The 17,888-nt window shown below is 41.4% G+C and overlaps 2 protein-coding genes across 9 annotated transcripts in view; one reads left to right on the top strand and one right to left on the bottom strand.

The window, feature by feature from the left end:
• ZFYVE26 (zinc finger FYVE-type containing 26) overlaps positions 1-12,243 on the bottom strand; it is a 48,386-nt gene extending 36,143 nt beyond the window's left edge. For 2 of the 6 annotated variants that reach the window (XM_085062119.1, XM_085062118.1), the window contains exons 1-8: positions 11,885-12,239; positions 10,354-10,432; positions 9,590-9,679; positions 7,113-7,665; positions 5,664-5,794; positions 4,621-4,785; positions 3,429-3,517; positions 3,014-3,174 (exon numbers count right to left, since the gene is read on the bottom strand). In XM_085062119.1, coding sequence (XP_084918245.1) covers positions 3,014-3,174; positions 3,429-3,517; positions 4,621-4,785; positions 5,664-5,794; positions 7,113-7,665; positions 9,590-9,679; positions 10,354-10,432; positions 11,885-12,075 — 1,459 coding nt within the window. In that variant the 5' untranslated portion in view covers positions 12,076-12,239. Of the gene's footprint in view, positions 1-3,013; positions 3,175-3,428; positions 3,518-4,620; positions 4,786-5,663; positions 5,795-7,112; positions 7,666-9,589; positions 9,680-10,353; positions 10,433-11,884 lie in introns of all 6 variants that reach the window. The other 4 variants (XM_085062121.1, XM_085062120.1, XM_085062122.1 and 1 more) reach the window with 3 other exon arrangements.
• Positions 12,244-12,719: 476 nt separating this feature from the next.
• On the top strand, positions 12,720-17,533 carry LOC146436283 (galectin-related protein A-like). Of its 3 annotated transcripts, XR_014852611.1 has the most exons (5): positions 13,081-13,372; positions 15,152-15,240; positions 15,993-16,167; positions 16,538-16,735; positions 17,262-17,533. XR_014852611.1 is itself a non-coding variant. In XM_085062117.1 (4 exons), the coding sequence occupies exons 1-4, from the start codon at positions 12,819-12,821 to the stop codon at positions 16,679-16,681; spliced, it is 426 nt and encodes a 141-aa protein (XP_084918243.1). In that variant the 5' UTR covers positions 12,720-12,818; the 3' UTR covers positions 16,682-17,533. The 3 variants fall into 3 exon arrangements, 2 of the variants coding, with proteins under 2 accessions (XP_084918243.1, XP_084918242.1); XM_085062117.1 differs by lacking the exon at positions 13,081-13,372 and adding an exon at positions 12,720-12,836 and having other exon boundaries at positions 16,538-17,533; XM_085062116.1 differs by having other exon boundaries at positions 16,538-17,533.
• The last annotated feature ends 355 nt before the right edge of the window (positions 17,534-17,888 follow it).

Below are 17,888 nucleotides of genomic sequence, written 5' to 3'. Positions count from 1 at the left end.
CCCCTTCTAAAGAGGAAATTTTCTGTGAACTTGTATAACAGGATGTGGCTACAGCACAGAATGACCAAAATCACTCATAATGAGTCTCATTAGCAGTGTATCGTTACGCTCTACTGTTGCATTTACAACAGAGGGGCAAATCCTGCTTCATTTTAGCATCTTAGAATTTTGTGTTCTAGTACACAGTAGATAAGTAGGGAAACAATGTAAACAAGCTATTACTGTAATAAGAATAGCCTCTTCAGATTTGTACTAAGAAATAGATATCATGGCTGATTCACAGTGGCTGACGCAATAGATCAAATACAATCTGCAACTGATTGAAGAAGTGCATTCCCACAGTTTCCTTCACAAATTTGTGATAAAGGCAAACTAGAGAAGTACTGCAACTACTTCTCCTCCACTTTGCTTTTTTTTTTTCCTGAGGAAAGGTATCACATGCCAGAGACATGATCCCTTCTTTGTACAACAAAACAGCAGAGCTGCAAATTGTAAAAAATCCCATCATCATCAACCCTTCACCCAGGAACATAGTATAGTGGCATATATTCTGTTATGCTGAGTTTAGATGAATTACCCAACTACTGTAAAAAGGTTAAAAAAACCCCACAACAAACAACAAGAAAAAAACCCAAACAACCTGGCAACCACACACAGTGTTAAATTAGTGCTTGGAATCCACTATCCTGTATTCCTATACAAGGGGCAGATTGTCCCTCTATCTGTTGTCATGCAGGGAAAGCATTAGCCAAATTGCTTTTTTTAAACAAAGCACTGCTACAAAGCACGATATACTGACAATGTCCACATCCACATTCTGGAACTGCACAGAATTACCTAACCTAGAAAGTGTTTTAGCACTGTCCTCCACAAAGTTTGAGCATGACTACAAAGAAAAGCACCAGTCTGAACTCTTCTGAAAACTACAGAGCAGCCAAGGCAAAAGGACTGAGAGCACAAACAGCTGGAAACTGCCATTCTAAACAGTAACAATGATGGAAACTATAATGTAGAAAGCAGACAGAACTAAGAAGATACCTAAGTATGAATCCTTTGCAGAACCCACATGGCCATGGAAATGCTACTGTTGCCCAGCAGCTCTACTCTAATATGAAGACACCCAAATAGCTCTGGATACCACAGTTTTAAGAGGCCTTCAAGCAGGTAAAGCCAGAAATTTGATAAATAGAATCCTCTAGAAAAGAGGAATAGTTGGCTGGAGATACTGTAAGACAAATACTGGTAATCAAAAATAAGTTTAATACACTTCTGCCTCACACGTGATAAGACTTGGATGCAGTGAGCCTGTGTCAGTATTTCCATCTAAACCAACCCTTTTCCCTGTCCCAATACTGAAGAACTATCCTTTAATGATTAGCATTGTTTTTCCTATGCCAGAAATACTTATACCTTCTTCTTGAATATGTAACTCATGAGGAACTTGCTGCTCACTCGTCAAAACCAGTGTTATGCACAGCCTGAACTGAAACTGTCTACCAGTACCACTACTTTGGTTTCACTACTGCAGCTAACAGATGTGAACCAAAAAGAAGAGGAAGAGGGGGAAGTATATTGGGTGACAGGAGGGAAAGGCCTGTTAACACTACCACGTCTAATGAAACAAAACCTTATGACTTTTCTCTTTAAGGTTCAAAATAGAATATTTTAAAGGAGATTCTATAAAGCTGCGTTTATAGAATTATCTGAATTTTGCAATAATTGCTGCATTGAAAAGAAAAATTAATGTCTTTCACTAATTAGTTCCATAATTTAACACGACATGAAAAAAAAGAAGAGAAACCACAGCTAGAGTTCTTTTTCTACAGTCATGCAGCTCCCAGAAGATATGATGGGACTGCCTCTTCCTGTTTTTGAACGGTTTTGGCAGAATTTAAGCAGAAAATAATTAAAATGTAAGAACTGATTAAAAAACCCCACAACACCAGCAGCAATGAAATAATTTCAGAAAGCATGACACTGAAAATAAGGATTTATGGAGTCTCAATCATTACATCTTTTAAAATTATTCAAAGGAAGTGTCAAGATAATTTTGACACCAAAACCTGTAAAAGTGGAAACCAACATCATAATACTATGATACTGGAAGGAGAGAAACTTGCTTCCCACTAGGCAATCTGGAAAAATCTGTGCAAGATCCATCAGTGTGACCACTCCATGCAACTGACGTTGAAATCACACATGTACAAACTTACAAACGTAAAAGAAATAAGGCACAAAAAATGGCGGCTTCTTAGGTTCTAGTACACACAGGAAAACAGAGCTTCTGTATCATTATTAAGAGGCCCTGTCAGAAAACAGCTTTAAAACAGCAGCAGCTGAACCTGGACATAGACTGCAGTCAAAAGAGTGTCCAAGAAGAGCCACCTGTAACTGATCCAATGTGTTTAGTAGTTGCAGGTATTCACAACTGGAGCATGTGAAGATGAGAGAAGTGAGGCAGCAGTGATGTAAACACAGGCTGTAGCTAAGCCTTACTGATTTAAATATTAAATTTAAATTTGGTAACACTTAATTTTAGAATTTTTAAAAAACCCACATTTTTGGTATATTTAAAAAATGAAGATGTTGTAGTACAAGATATTGTCAATTTCATCTGGTTTTGCCCTTTGGTTTTAAATTAAAGTGCACTGAAATACAAACCATACACTTCTTTTTTGAACTAAAGGCATTACACTGTGTAGAAGTTACAATGAGCAGCACATAATATGAGCATGTGCAAAGTCTTGGTACCATCTTGAAAAAGCTCTTTCAGAGATCTGTCCTTGAGAGACAAAAAGATCTCACAACTCCTTCCTGAAAGACAATTTATTCCCCAACAGGATTCCAAAATAATTTTCACATGCTCTCTAGATTTCTTCTGCAAAACAGCTGGTAAGTGGTATCTTCCACAATTACAGAAGCAGGTCAAAAGAACAAATTCTGGCAGGAGTACTGAACATACAGACTCAATGGACTGTGAGTTTTCTGTGTTCTCACAACCCTACACATTTACCCTGCATCTGCTGGTCTCTAGCAGGAACTTTTTGAAGAAGCTCAATAACATCATCTTCATTCAGTGCCAGAAGATTGGTGAGATGATGCAGAGAGTACACCACAGTGTGGCAATCCAGACTGTGCAAGTGTTGCAAAAGAACCTTTCTTGGGACAGTAATACTGCAAGAGAGAACAAAGACATGACACAGATTTAAGTTTCAGCCACGTTTAAAGATGTAATTCCCACTCTAATTCTGACTGAACCAAACCACTGCAATTACAAAGAAAAATGAAGAGCGTAACTGCAGCCCATGAGAAATTTCAAGAGCCTGTGATATTAGATGATTAGCCAAGAAAATAATACCTTCTCTATTTGCATACATAAACTAACAGCTTTGGCAACAGTTTGGAGAAAGTCCTTCCGATCATTTTACCTGTTTTGCTGCATACACCATTCAAGAACTTCCACGTGAGCCCACAGCCCATCACAAAAATCTTTCAATACTGAATCATTGCACAAATCCTAAATGGAAAGACAAATAAAGAATATCTTTACAACAAATCCCCCAGTCAGACACCAGAACCAAGCCTGTGTCACACATGGCATGTTTGCAAGACATCTTCACCTAGATAACAAATTTCAAATACAGAAAATTACCAGTTTTGTTACAAAGCCAGAAAGGAAGGACTATTCTGACAGATCATCAAAGTCAGTCAGCCTCCCCTTGACAAATCTATACACCATGCAAAGGTAGCTACACTCCTTTTCAAGATTAGCTTATAAAATGCAAATTAATGCTTCTTAGTCTAAAACTAATCCCTAGAACTAATCATATACTAGAAAGATGACACACTGGGTAGCAGATGGTTATTCTCTTTTCCACGTGCTTTTCTACTACAGATGACTGCATGCTAAAATCAGATGTAAGGGTTTAACTTTGCACAAGCTACTGAATAGACTTTCAGTGTATTACCAATAGATATAGTAACTCCCTTAAGGCAATACCAGCTTAGGTCTGCACTATGACCCAGCAGTACGAGGCTCCTTGTCTCCCCATTTCTGACATCTAAGCCAGCCAGCAGGCATCAACTGGTGCAACTGCACCTTCAGAGCTGGAACCCCGTCTCTTTTGCACAAATGAAGACTACCCCCAAACAAGGTGGATCTTTTGCTCACAGCTCTTGCTATTATTATTTCACTTTGAGAATGGGCATGGGGAATTTCCAAGATACCCTGCTGCTGAACTAAGGCCTGAATTACTCACTATCCAGAGACGACTCAGCAGAGGAAATTACATGAAACAAAGATGCCCCAGCTCTTTTCAAAACTGATCAACAACCATTGCTCTTTCTCTCTTATGTTAACAGCAGAGGCTCAAGAGTTTATGCAAGATAAACCTTCAGAGTTTCCTTTGTAGTTATACTTCCTTCACAGCCAAGGAATAAGAAAGGCAAGTGTCCCTTAATGTTACCTACATACATCTGCAATGTCTAAGCTTTTTAAATTCCACTTTGAGGAAGATCAACATTTCCATTGAAAACTGCCTGTTTTCACTTGTTTTAGCTAACAAATTGCATTATCTGGACTCAGACTCGGATACTGCCACTTTCTTTCTGCTGATTTACCTGAGTTTTGTGTAAAGTCCATAGCAAAGTTTTTGCTGATTCCAAGCTTTGACAATGAGTCCATCCTAACAACACCAAGAGGCGGCTGAGGGGGTTGAATTCCCTCCTCAACAAGCTCTTCAGGCCTGAGTAGTCTTCTCTTTTTAGTAAAGCTAATGCAGTCACCTAGAAAATAAAAGGAAGAAGTATTAATTTTTCCAAAATGTGAAGACACATAATGCCTGGCGGACTAGTAAGTGAGTAGCCATTTCAATATTAGCTTCACTAAAATAGTAAAATTCTGCATCCAGAACTTCCCTAAACTTGTATTTTCCAAGCCATCAGGTTACTCATCAGTAAAGTTGTCTTGAGGGAAAAAAAAAAACATTTCAAATGCTTACTACAGAGCCAACTCACATGCCACTCTACATTATCTTTGCACTCCTTCTGTTGATTATGTCTCTGCCATGGGCATCATGTAAAAGACTTCTACAAGCACATCACATAAAAATTGAAATATGTTCAGCCTTAAACACTCACACTTTAACAATGACCACCTGCCTGTACTCTATTTCTTCTCTCTATGTAAATACATTAAAATCAATTAATTTGTAACAGATTATATAAATACATTAAAATCAATTAATTCATAACAGATTTTTTCATCAGGTCTTCAAGCTCTTTAAAACATAAATTTTACCATGTCAATTAGTCTCACTGCCCCAGGTCTACCAGCATCAAAAAGCAATGAGTTCAAGGTCATGAGGTAAACGGTGTATCCAACAAAATTACAAGAAGAAAAAGAGACTTATTAAACCCTGAAGATTTAATCTTCAGTCTGCATGCAGATGAGCTTTTCCAAAAATCTTACCGGCAGTTTTACGTTCATTGCACAGCTGCAAGTAGGGGAGTTATCACTGTTACCTCCTTGTTCCTATTAGTCATTACCCCCTGCAAACACTATATGAATACAAAATGCTTCTGTGCACCACCAAGATATATTCAATACAGAGACTGACTTTAGCCGCCATTGGGTTTCCCCGCTAATGATTTTATGGCTGTACCAGAATTTGTTCCAGAAAGTGCTTGCTGCTGCTCAAGCAGTAGAAATAGGCTGTCTTCCAAGAAGGAGCTTCTTTGGGATCTGAGAACAAACTCATCACAGTTCGCTCTGCATCCAGCTGCTCAGATGAACCTAAAGACATCACAAAAAGATCACCTTCCAGTAGAAAGAGGTACCTTTGAGAGAAGCATAATTGCTACTAATTTAGACAGAGAACGTTTCCTCAAGCACTAACCAGCTGTTCTGTGTTACCAGCTAAGACTCTTGGATATTGTTACCGGGTAACAAGAAGGCCAAGCAGAGAATTTTGGTAGAGGTCAGACTGAAAACCAGAAAAACAGCCTGGACAATCATTATCATAGCAAAAACCTGCTCAGCACTCAGGTTACTTGCATCAGCTCAGGTGACACTGCCTGACTTTCTTTAGCCATGCACACCTTATCTGTGAGTTGCATGAATTCTCACTTGTGCTGGAGACACTGTGCTACTTTGCAGAGCCTTAGCAAAGACTTGTCCAGCACTGGAACTCCTCAGATCTGTGCAAAGTGACACCCACAGCACTCCCAGTGAGAATGCAGGTATGTGGATCTCCATCTTTCTTCCCCAATGAGGAAGCATGAACTGTAGTTATTATGAGAAATGCTAGAATCTGCCACACCAGCTGAACTTCCCTTCAACAATCCCTATGAGTGAAGGGAGAAGTGAGGATACAAACCCCACAGACTTACACCTCAGTGAACAGAGGTGAACAAAACAGGGCAGGCATTCTACCTTATCCCTCCTTGCACACTCACCTGCCACTCTACTGACATGGTCATGACCATCACTTGCCATTCAGCTGCAGCTGATATCCCCACAGAATATGCTAAGTTGGAAGGGCCCCATCAGGATCATTGAGTTACAATTAAATGTACCAGTCATAGGGAGCTAGACAGGGGCTGTGAAGTCATGACTGGTACAAAACCAACAGCTGGGCTCCGGCAAGTGAGCAGGTAATCAAAGTGTATTTTCTGTCCTGCTGGGACATTAGCCCACTCCACAGATCCTCCCACTTTCAGAAGTTTTTTTTTCCAGTATTAAGGGGTTTGAACATTTTGGGATTCCTGAGGTTATTGAGCTGTTACTGGCCAGAAATAAAACATCCTTCAACACAAATAACACTGATCTTCATCAAGAGAAATGCTGAGCAGATTAAAATAGAGTACAAGGGGTGGTAAAGGAAGTGGTCACAAAAGAAGACAGCAGACTGTAGAAATGTAGGGAGAGAACTGGTGTTCCTATGCCAATTCTTTGCTTTAAGGGTGATTTTAGCATCATCTTTCAAAAGACTCCATGGTTTGTTAAGGCACCTTAGCAAGAACACTGTCTGACTTCTTGACAACTCATCTGTTTGATGCCTGAACAGTTCTGTTAAACAGGAAATTAGAACAAAGCAAAAAGTGAAACAAACCTTTTTGTACTGATTTTGACAACAAAAACTTTTCTCTTGTTCTTTCTGTGAAAACACTGCTATAAAGGCTTAACAGGCCATAGCTCTGTTTCCTCAGCATACAGTTTAGTAGCTTCTCTTCCCTCAGTGGGCTCCCCTCAGCCCAGCATACATCCAAGAGCTCCCTGAATAGGTGCTTTATCTCATCTGCTTGATGCTCCACATCAAAAGCCACTATGCTGAGAGCAGCATAAATTGTATCTACTAGTTCTCTTTGATCTAGTTCAGCTGAAATCTCAGAATTGCTCTGAAGCCTCTGCAGAGATTTCAAGGAGTCACAAAGAAATTCAACAAAGATGTTTTGTAGAGAGCGATATTGCTGGAGTGAAGAGCTGTGTGTGCCTTGCTCCCCCTGGAAGAACTCCAGCAGGGCTTTTGCCCTCTGGGGAGCCCGCAGCAAAAGCTTCCGGAGAGCTGAAACAACATCCAAACTGAATTTATGGGAACAGTCATCTCTTCTTTTGCTGTCTGTGATGTGTTTGTTCTGTGTGCACTCAAATGCTTCGAACAGCTCCTGGTAGGGAAATAATAAAAGAGTAAGCCTTTTAGACTACATTAATATATGAAATGAATTATGTAGAAAAATAGGAGGAACTTGAAAGCAAGCAGATAAATCAATTCAGAAACACCATACTACCTAAGAAATCCATTAATAATGGTCCACCTTGTCCAGTATCCTTCCTAGAAGAGTGGATATGCCTGAATATATAACAAAATATAAAGAAGCCTGTAACACACAAGTACACTACAAGGACCATGTAACAAGCAAGGAACCATAGCAGTCCCTATGGGATGGCTGAAGCACTGCCATATTAGAATATGGCAGTGCTTCAGCCATAATAAGCAATGCCTCTAAGCAATAAACTAATGTAACTGTATCTTTGTAAGTTGCTATGAGCATCATTACTGGGGGGAGGGGTGGTTTATCCTACTTTTCCAGATTTGTACTATCTATCTACCAACTACATCATCCTTGTCAGTTTTTCATATTTGGTTAAAACTCGTCAACAGATTCAGAAGCCATCTCACAGACTTTTCTAAAGCAACAATAATTTTTCTACCTAGCAGAAGCAAACCTAGAATTCCAGAACCAGGAAGGGGAAAACAAAAAAACAAACAAAAACTCCCAATTAGCTCACCCAATAAGAGGCAGGAAGGTGAGGGACAAGCCAGTTCAGTTGCACTTTTGACACTTCTGGCACTATGTAAGTGTGGCCCTTGGCTCAAAGAGACACCTCAGAGATTATGCAGGGGAAAGGTGGTTGGTGTGCACAAAGAATAAGCATAGAAAGCAAGTCCATAATACCGTTTTTTTGAAATTTTTTGCTGGATCAAAATGTATTCTACCTACCAACATGCCTCTGACAGTAATTGTGACAGAGCCATGAGGTTGCTGAATCTCATGTTTCTGTGCAAACTAGTGGACAGTGTGGACGATGGTGGAATCATTCATGACCTTGGAGGTGAGATGGTAACATGCACAGACTTCACTATTCATTAACAGACTTCAAGCAGATTTATTTTAATCAACATTCAAGTTTACCTTGCTTATTTTCATCCTGTAATTTCTAGTTCTGTATCCTTAGTGAAATATCAAACAACTTTTCCTTATTCATATTTAAAGGCTGAAATAGCCTCTGAAGATAAAAAGTTTTCATTTTCCTCTTAAAAAATGGCAAATGAAAAAAGAATGTCTTTAAAGAGTTAGAATCTATACGACTAGAAATAACATCTTACGACATTTCACACACCATGTCAGATAGAAACTTGTTGTAACTTACACCAAATTAGGACAATTCTAAAGTTTAGTAACTTTCCTGATTTTCTGCTCTATGCTTGCTATTGATATTAATCCATCTTTGCATATTGCCACATACTTATCAAATAAATCAGTCTCCATATTTTAATTCATAATGGAAAATAGATCCTGGACCTCAGAACACACAACATACCAATTACCAGGCAATGTCAGCAGTGATAATAGAGCATCCAAAAACTTCCAGAGAGAGGGAAAAGGCATGCATAGGAGATGAAAATTAAGATGTCCAAAGAAAGAAAAAGAAAATAAACATACTTTTAAAATGTGCTCACTGACTACAGTTTATTTTGACTCCCAGCGGTTTAGGGTTATGATTATTACAAGTGTCTATAGATTGAAGACTGTGGCAAGCAGCTGCAGTCAGGACTGAGGTGTGTTAGAAACAGCATGTAGAAAAACCTGTTCCTTGCCTGCCTGCAGCCTCCACTCTAGCCAGAGAAATCACTTGCAGGCACATTGGATTAACTTCATAAAAGGATCTGAATTACACTCTCTCTTAGTTGCCTACAAGATTAATAACACATTAACATCTCAGGCAGTTAGCAGGAAGCGTTAACTTCGATCTGACGAAGCTGGCATACTGCATAACAAGAAGAAACAGGGCATAGAAGTAGCTCACCTTTAGGACTTCCTCAGAGACATCTTTCTGTAGCTCTTCCAGGAACAATAAAAATTCAGTTTCTCTCTGAAGAACTACTGGAACAGTTTTCTGAAACCATATGAAAGAATGAGAAATACACTAGTCAATAAAACTTTTATTTCCATTACCATATAAAACTAACCATAGCTATTGCATTAACAGTTTGAGGCAGACTGAAATATCTCTCTGAAGTAACCTAATCCTCAATTAAAGGCTATTCCAGTCAGGTTCTGCTCTCACACCAGTTGATTTTATTTATCCATACATTTGGAAGCAGAGACAAATATCACTCATCAAGAATCATAAACCATCAGTTCCTCAGAAAGTAAAGAAAAAATGCAAGTCTAAGTAGTGACAAGGACAAACGAATTTTAAAAAGAAGTATGCACATCCCTCACCATCTAAAGCTTATAAAGAATTGCCTGATGCCTGAGCTATTTCATCTTTAATGTAAGAGAATGTTGAATGCAGAAGTTGATATGCTCATGCTTTTCATTTATATGAATGAACAAAGCTAAAATGTTAACTTCTAATATCTTTTCAAAAACCCAATTTTTCTCTTCAGCATGAAGATTAATAGTTCTTTCTTGACAAATTTGTTAAATGCAAAAGCAGTGCATGTCTCTTGAGAACTTAATTCCATGAAACACAGGAAAGCAACTAGGCAGACATTTTGCACTTGGAAGTCAGTCAGAAGTCAGGGCTATAAGGTGCATTTGGAAGTCAACTAGATGTTTCTGTACCTGATTCCTGGCAAGCCATTTTTCCAGCACAAGAAGCCAAAGCCATGCAGTTCTCCATGGGCTAGAATTCTGTCCCCATCTACAAAAGCAAGAAGCATATACAATGGATTATACAAGGTTGTTCCCATGTCCAAGATCCAGGAAAACACTGTCAGATATAATTTTAATTTTGCATTTCTTTGAGTAAGATAAAAACAAAGGTAAGTAAGTAGCCAAAGACAAGTCAGACAGGAAAAAAACACAGAAGAAAACAGAATATTAGTGTTCTTGCACATCAACTCAGTGATTTCTGCTGTGCAAATAGCTGTTTTTAGATTGGCCAAATACTACTGGCATAGTTTCTCAAAACAACGAAATCTATTTCTGGTCCAAAGTTCAGTCTGTATAAGTGCTCTTTGAGCACTTCAGCAGATTTCGTTGAAATCTGACCACTTGCTAAACACTGCTGTTTCCTGTTCTGACTATTTCTACCAAAAAAATGAAACTAAATTTTAGGTCACAGCAGCCCAAATGCAGCTCTATGTCCAAACTAAAAGTGAAGCAATATATTAATTAAACAAGGAATCCTTCTAATTTCCATCAGCTTTCTACATGCTCCAGTACTTCAACATCCCAAAGCCTACACAGTTAGGAATGTATTCAGCACTGTCAAAGGGACTGGGAAAAGGAGAAAGCACAATATAGTTTACTGTTCTTTTAAAATCTCAGCACTACTAATTAAAGCCTTTAAATGTGATAGCCCAGCTATCTAAGATAGAAAGATTGAAAATACTCATGTCTCACTTGGCTGTTAGCAGTATTCATCTAACCATGTGCACACCTTCCACCAGTCTTCTTTAACTGCTGTCAGTGTGAACTGTTTCTTAGAACCTTTACTAAAATGTTACACAAACTTTAATGTGAAGAAGTATGATCATCTGATTACACAGGGGGAATACCAACGTTCCCTGAAGTGCTAGGAAGTCAGCCTTCATATATGCCTACCTAAAAAGCAGAGATAAAAAGTAACTAGGTTTGAGTAAAACCGATGCCATTCCAAAATAGTGTGACAAAAATAAGGAATCACCAGCACAATCTGAACTTTTTAGAACTGCATTTTTAGAAATTAGGAGATTTTTCAAAAGCTGGAAACAAGAGAACGTTTTAAATAACTACACTGCTGATCTTGGTGGTACCATTCTAAATTAACCGAAGCTCAACGTCAAAGAAATGTAATTTCCAGAGATGTTCCTTCTCTTTCAGTGATATCTAACAAAATCAGTTCTGAAATGCTTCCAAGCAGTTTTAAGCTTGCAACTATCACCATGTCAGCTACGTAAATGAACACAAGTCGTTATCCCGGCGGGATGGGCAGCTGCTAAATTCTTGGTCAGTGATAAGGCATCAAAGTTCAGACAACAGCATCACAAGACACCTCAGCACTGAAGTGCTGCTTTCCTCGTTCTACCTGTCTCCCACAGTGAACACTAAGCGCATTGCTCCTCCCCGTTTCACACTCAAGTCCACTGAACCAGAGCAGAACCTCACTTACCTTACTGCCACGGGACAAGCTACCAGAGCCTGAAGAATTGCCTCCACCTTCCCGGGGCCGTCCCCGCGCCACTGGCTCAGCTGGGGCACGCAGGCCTGTGCGAGCTCCCAGTGCCCACGCCGAACGCACTCACAGAAAAACCTGAAGAGACGCTCCAGAGAGTCCGCTTCTTCGTTCCCAAAAGAATGCATCTTCCCAGGACGAGGGGGTGACCCGGCACGGGGTGACACAGGCGAAGGCGATGCCGCGCTCCCTGGCGGGCAGGGCGCGGCCCCGGCGGCGCTGGGCTCTACGGCGGCGCTGGGCTCTACAGCACCGCCCCGGCCCCGCCGCCCCGCGCCGCAGCCATCTTGGGCGCCGCCTCAGCTGACCGCGCCGCCGGCCGGGCACGCGGGCAAGGCGCCCGCCCATTGGCCGAGCCGGGGCGGAATGTAAATAAACCGCCATTTTTCTTTCGGGCGCCTGACGCCGCCGCGACGGCCCGGGCAGCGCGAGCCGCGCCCCTCGCGCTAACCACGCCCTCCCACCGCCGGCACGCGCCAGCTCCGCCCCCTGCTCCTGCCTCGCGGGGCTCCGATTGGCTCCCGCCCGAAGCACCGCCCCGTGCCGGTCCCTGAGGGGCGGGGGGTCTGTGTGGGCTCCGGCGGGGACTGTGCGCGCGTGTAACGCCAATACACCCACACACCCACCGCGGGCAGGGCTACGGACGGGAGGGTGGGTAGGTGTGCCCCCTGCGTAGCTTTATAAGCCTGCACGTACGCCTCACTCTGTGTATAGATATGTGCAGGTATGTATGTACAGGTACACATATCTGTATATGCACCTGAATATATGTATATGCACGCATCCTCCTATACATACATACAAACATATATACACACATCTGCAGTGTATACAGTATGTATAGGTGCATATATAGGGTGTGTACAGCTCTATGAGTATACGCCTACAGGTAGGTGTATATAAAAGGCTATAAATTGTGCATATATATATATATATATATATACACATGTACACACACACAGAGACGTGTATTTAGCCCTTTGAGAGAGGAGCGAGTCGGTATCAATAGATGACGTGGGGGCTGTATGTATTACACATACAAGTACGTGTGTGTAGTACGGAGCACGTTACGAGTACGTTATGCACACAGGGGATTTTCCATACTCGTCTGAAGATGTGTAGGTCCAGCTGCAGCTCACCAGCACAGCTCCTGTGCGGGCAGCACGGCCCCCCTGCCCTCCCACCCTGTTGTTCCTGAGCCTCCCAGGAGGGACAGGGCGCAGAGGGCCGTGACTCAGCTGCTGGGCTGGGTGGTGTCCAGCCGGTGTTCGGCAGAGATAAGACCCCCCTCAACATCCTGCCTTTATTCCGGGCTTTTTGTTTGCTTTTGTCCGGACACACAAAACAAAACCTCCTCCGGGGACTGCTGCGGCCGAGGCAAGTGTGAGAGGCAGAGCGGTGATGACAGAGGAGAGGTGTGCAAAAGTAAGTGACCAAATGAGTCCGCAGGGCTCCTGAACAGAAAGTACGGGATGGGAGCTGTGCCCATGTGCACATGCCGGGACCCACCAATAAACTCCGTAAGAAGCTAGCAGGAATTTGTACCATTACTTCCTACAGCTTCCTGAGAATTTTTCACCTGTACTGTCCACAGGTAAATGGTGTGTGGGTAGTCACGCCTCTGAATTTTCTACAGCCACACGGGATGAGCTGTAACTGTTGAAACCAAGGGTTGCCATTCATTCTATCCACTTCTGATACCCTGTGCCATTAGTGATGCTACTGACTATGGTGCACCTCTGCACAATTAATTTCTCGATGCACACTTTCAGTTTGGGGTAGTATTTTGTATCGTGGCTCTTCTCTAGGCAAGGAAGAAGCTTTAGTGGGACATGAGACCTGTATGAGCATGAACTTCATTTAGCCTGAGATCTTTTATGCTTATTTCCCACTCTCTAATTGCTTTATCCAGTTTAAAGTATCTCCCTACTGTCAGACCCCTTACTTGGCAAGTAGTTCCCTTATGTAAGACATGTCAAGTGCTTGATGCTTTTCTTTTGTTACAAGTTCAAAACATACTTTCTGGGGTCACGTGCTCACTCCTGCAAGGGTAAATGTACATTATTAACAATAAGTAGTACTGCTGTAATTTTTGAAGGTACTTTTTACATTTCTCTTCCAGTATTGACCTTATAAGGAATTAGAGGTTTATTAATACATCTGTGAAGCTCTAAAGGAAGCTGGATGTGAATATCAAAATGGGAAAATAAATTGTGTAAGGTCATCTTAGCAGAAGATACAATTAGGATATTGAAATTAAAAAATGAGGTATAGGCAAAATATTTTTTATCTTGAATTTGTGTGCATATATTGTGCAGGTCTTCTAGCAGAACCGTCTGAAATTTTGTCTTGGAACGCTGGAATGATAAAGCACTTTCTATCTCAAACAGGGTCTGTTGTGCATTGCCTTGGAATATTATCAGTGTTATGCAAGTTGCTAATAACATTTAGTGTTTTATGGCAGCTTCTTTCTAAGTGAATCTGCACAGAGAGTTATTACATGCTGCAGTGTAGTATTCTGACATATACATTTTAAAGCCATTTCTGAAAATGAAGCCCCAAACATCCCTATCAATTGTTCCCAAGCTCTGTCTTTAATATTTCCATGTCAGCTGTTGCCAGTATTAGTTCCTCCACTGACCATCAAAGATGTTAAGAGAGTTGTTTGGAAAAAGCAGATGTAGCTCAGATCAGCCTCTGTGAACAGGACAAGATTAGATCCACCAAGAAGCCATTTTCAACCTCTGAAAAAATGTGACTTTTCGAAGTCACTGTCACAACAGGACTGGTGTGACTGGCATTGTCTGTGAGGACATGGTCAACATGCAGTGGCAGGGCAACATCTATGATGCTTTTACAGTGCAGGACAGAGGCTGCCTCGCCTGGTGTAGGGCCTGATGGTGCCAAGTTATCCCACCAAAATCTACTAGCAAATTTGAGGTGGCAGAGTAGGTTCAAGAAGAGACTGCACCACACACCATGCTAGCACAAACCTTCTCATCTGCTGCAACCAGAACAACTGGAGCATTCCAACCAGATTTATTGTGTCATTAGAGTGCAACGAGTATTTGAGGCTGGAAATACTTTTAATTTTTTTTGTACTTATAAAAATGAACCCAAGTTATATCAGGTGACCAAGGCAGCTGTTAAAGCTGGTCTACCTGCAGCATGACCCACTGTAGCTATTTTCACTGTTTCCTGCAGGTGGAGCAGTATGTGGGTGAAATTAAAGGTGGCCTGAGACCAACCATGAAACTCACGGTCATAGGCATGGTACACTCCAAACCCAAGAGGTAGGTGAAGACACTGCTGGGGGCTTCACCCTGTTATACATGGTCCTACATGTCTTCTAAATTCAGGTGCTTTCTTGGAGGTATGTGCTCTTTGAAGGAAGAAAGTCAAAGGGATTAACAATTTATGGCTTTATTTAATTTTCCTGCACTCAGACTAAGATTAAAATGTCAGGGAGGAGTTCACTGTTTGGCCTTTCTGACTGCCCTAACAAGATTTTCTACTCCTTGCCCTTATCTAATGTGAATTGGAAGGATTACACAGGTGACATTTCTCCTCCAGAGAGAGGTGCAATTCTCAACCTGCATTTTGGTTGTCTGTGGGGGGTAGGAATCAACACCATTTACAAACCAGTTTTGGCACAGGAGATAGAGGTTTGTTGCTGTCTGTTATCTGGATAACAGCAACTATGCCTATTATTATGCTTTTTTGCATCTACAGCTATCAACTCTGCTTCCAGGGGTGAAGAGTATGCCATAACCTCTTTTAAGACACAAAGGAGTACATGTTGAAGGGTTTGATTTCAGGCAAGAGAGAGGGACAGCAACATCAGAAATCACTAGGATTCTACTGGACACTGAGGCGGAAAACAAACACCATCTGGGTCTCATCCCTTTCTACAGCTTCTAAGCCTGTAGAAGTCCTGTGTTTCAGTCAGACATGAAACCAACAGCTGTCTCTATAAGCATCTGCCATATCTACCATGTCCTTTCACATTTCTGAAAACTCCAGTAATTTAATTGGTTTTTTTTAGCTTTTCAGTGACTCTGCTCTGTGATCCAGTGGATGCAAACAGAGATGTTGGGCTGTTATTTACAGTTAACTTCAGTGAGAAATCCATCACCCGAAATGCACGAATTGCTGGGAAATGGGGAAGAGAAGAGAAGACTATTCCCTACTTTCCATTTACAGCAGGCGACACGTTCAAGGTAATTTTCAGGGCACTATGAATAAGGTAGAGAAAAGGAGGGGAGAAAGGCTGAAGGCTGAGTATATGACCAGAAATAGCTAACTACTGATGTTGCCAGGTTAACTAGTCTAGTGTGGCACAGACACAATCAGTTCAAGCCCTGATGGAAAAGATACATCCCTTTCTCTAATCTTCATGAGAGTACTCCCTGTGTAAGGAGCTTTGCAGTATCATCTCAGAAGAAGGTAAGTTATTTATTAGGGGCATTTCAGAAGAACTGGTAGACATCGTGCTTTGCTACCCCCATAACACTTAGGCCTAAGTCCATGCTGGTGAAATCAACCCTTCTTCTGATCTCGAACACCCTACCCTGTCCTTTTCCATTGCAGATGGAGCTCTTATGTGAACACCAGCAAATACGAGTCTTGCTTGATGGACGGCAGCTCTGTGATTTCACTCACCGCATTCAGCCTCTGAACTTGGTGAAAGTTCTGCAGATCTCAGGGGACATCAAACTTATGAAAGTGGCTTGAAAAAAGGAGACCAGAGGACCAGACCTCTGGTATCGCCAGAGGACAGAGGAAAATGTACTTTCTCTTGTCTGAGAAATGTTTTATCATTTTCCCCTGACTGATTTTGGAGAGTGGGAACTTTATCTTTTTAATTTGCTGATGTATTTGAGATACACACTTTTTCCCCCATACACACTTGTAACAATTGCAGAGCTATGGCTGCTCTGGATAATTCTCAAAGCCTTTGCTGAGATACACTTTTGGCCTCCCAAATGGCAAGATTTATGATGTTATGCAGTGTCTCACATCCTTATTGTTCTTTACTCCCCGCAAGGCATGCCAGATGGCAGAGCTGAGTTGTCTGTGGTGGGTGGCTTTTGTTAGCCTTGTTACTAGAACTGGGCATTATGCAGGTAGTGGGTCTGAGAAAAGAGAAGCAGATTTTCTTATAAATGAATGAAGGAATCTGACGGGCCCCAGCAAGGCTCACATTATCAGGAGGGAGTTGCTTTTTCTGGAAGCTCTGCTCACTCAGCACAAAACAGTCTGTGCTTCCCAGTAGAGAGCATTAAGTGCCTTACCACCACCCCGTCTCTTCCAGGTAGCTTTTCTGGAACAAAACGTTTTCAACAGCGGTGGATTTCACGGTCTTCTTTGGACCAGCCCTAGGAAATGGTATCTGTAGCTGAAACTTCACTGCCCATTCTTTTTCTTCCATCTAATTAGAACTGCACCTGGGCTGGAAAACTTCTTTACCAGCTCTGTTAAATATTTCAACGCATGTAAGTTTTATGCTGTTATTTCCTCACTGTGGCTTTTGAGGAAAATCCCAAGTACCTGACTATTCTAATAAATAAACCAGCATGTATCATATCCTGCCTTTGGTGATGAAGAGACTTCTTTTCAGTTCACAACTTGGAGAACAAAACAGAGATGAATTTGTGGATAGAGGGCTATCAAATTCCTCTGTGACTTCAGGGAACATATACAGCATGCTGCCCTCAGAGGGCTTTTGAAGGCTCTGCAGAGTCTGGCAGTCAGATAGAGGTTCTCAGATAAAACAAGGTATTTTATGAAAATAGTATCAGCAGGCCGATCAGGTGTTTGAATAATCTCCTATATTCCATTTTATCCTCTGGTGTCTCAGTTTATATATAAATCTAAAATTACTGTGAATTAAACCATTATTTTTCATATACTCAAACTGCCCTCTGATAAAAATCACATC

The sequence above is a fragment of the Lichenostomus cassidix genome, chromosome 5 (genome assembly GCF_008360975.1).
Source record: "Lichenostomus cassidix isolate B80296 chromosome 5, HeHo_3.0, whole genome shotgun sequence".
NCBI lineage: Eukaryota > Metazoa > Chordata > Aves > Passeriformes > Meliphagidae > Lichenostomus > Lichenostomus cassidix.
Note: the sequence above shows the minus strand (reverse complement) of the source record. Positions and strands in the feature narration are given on the sequence as shown.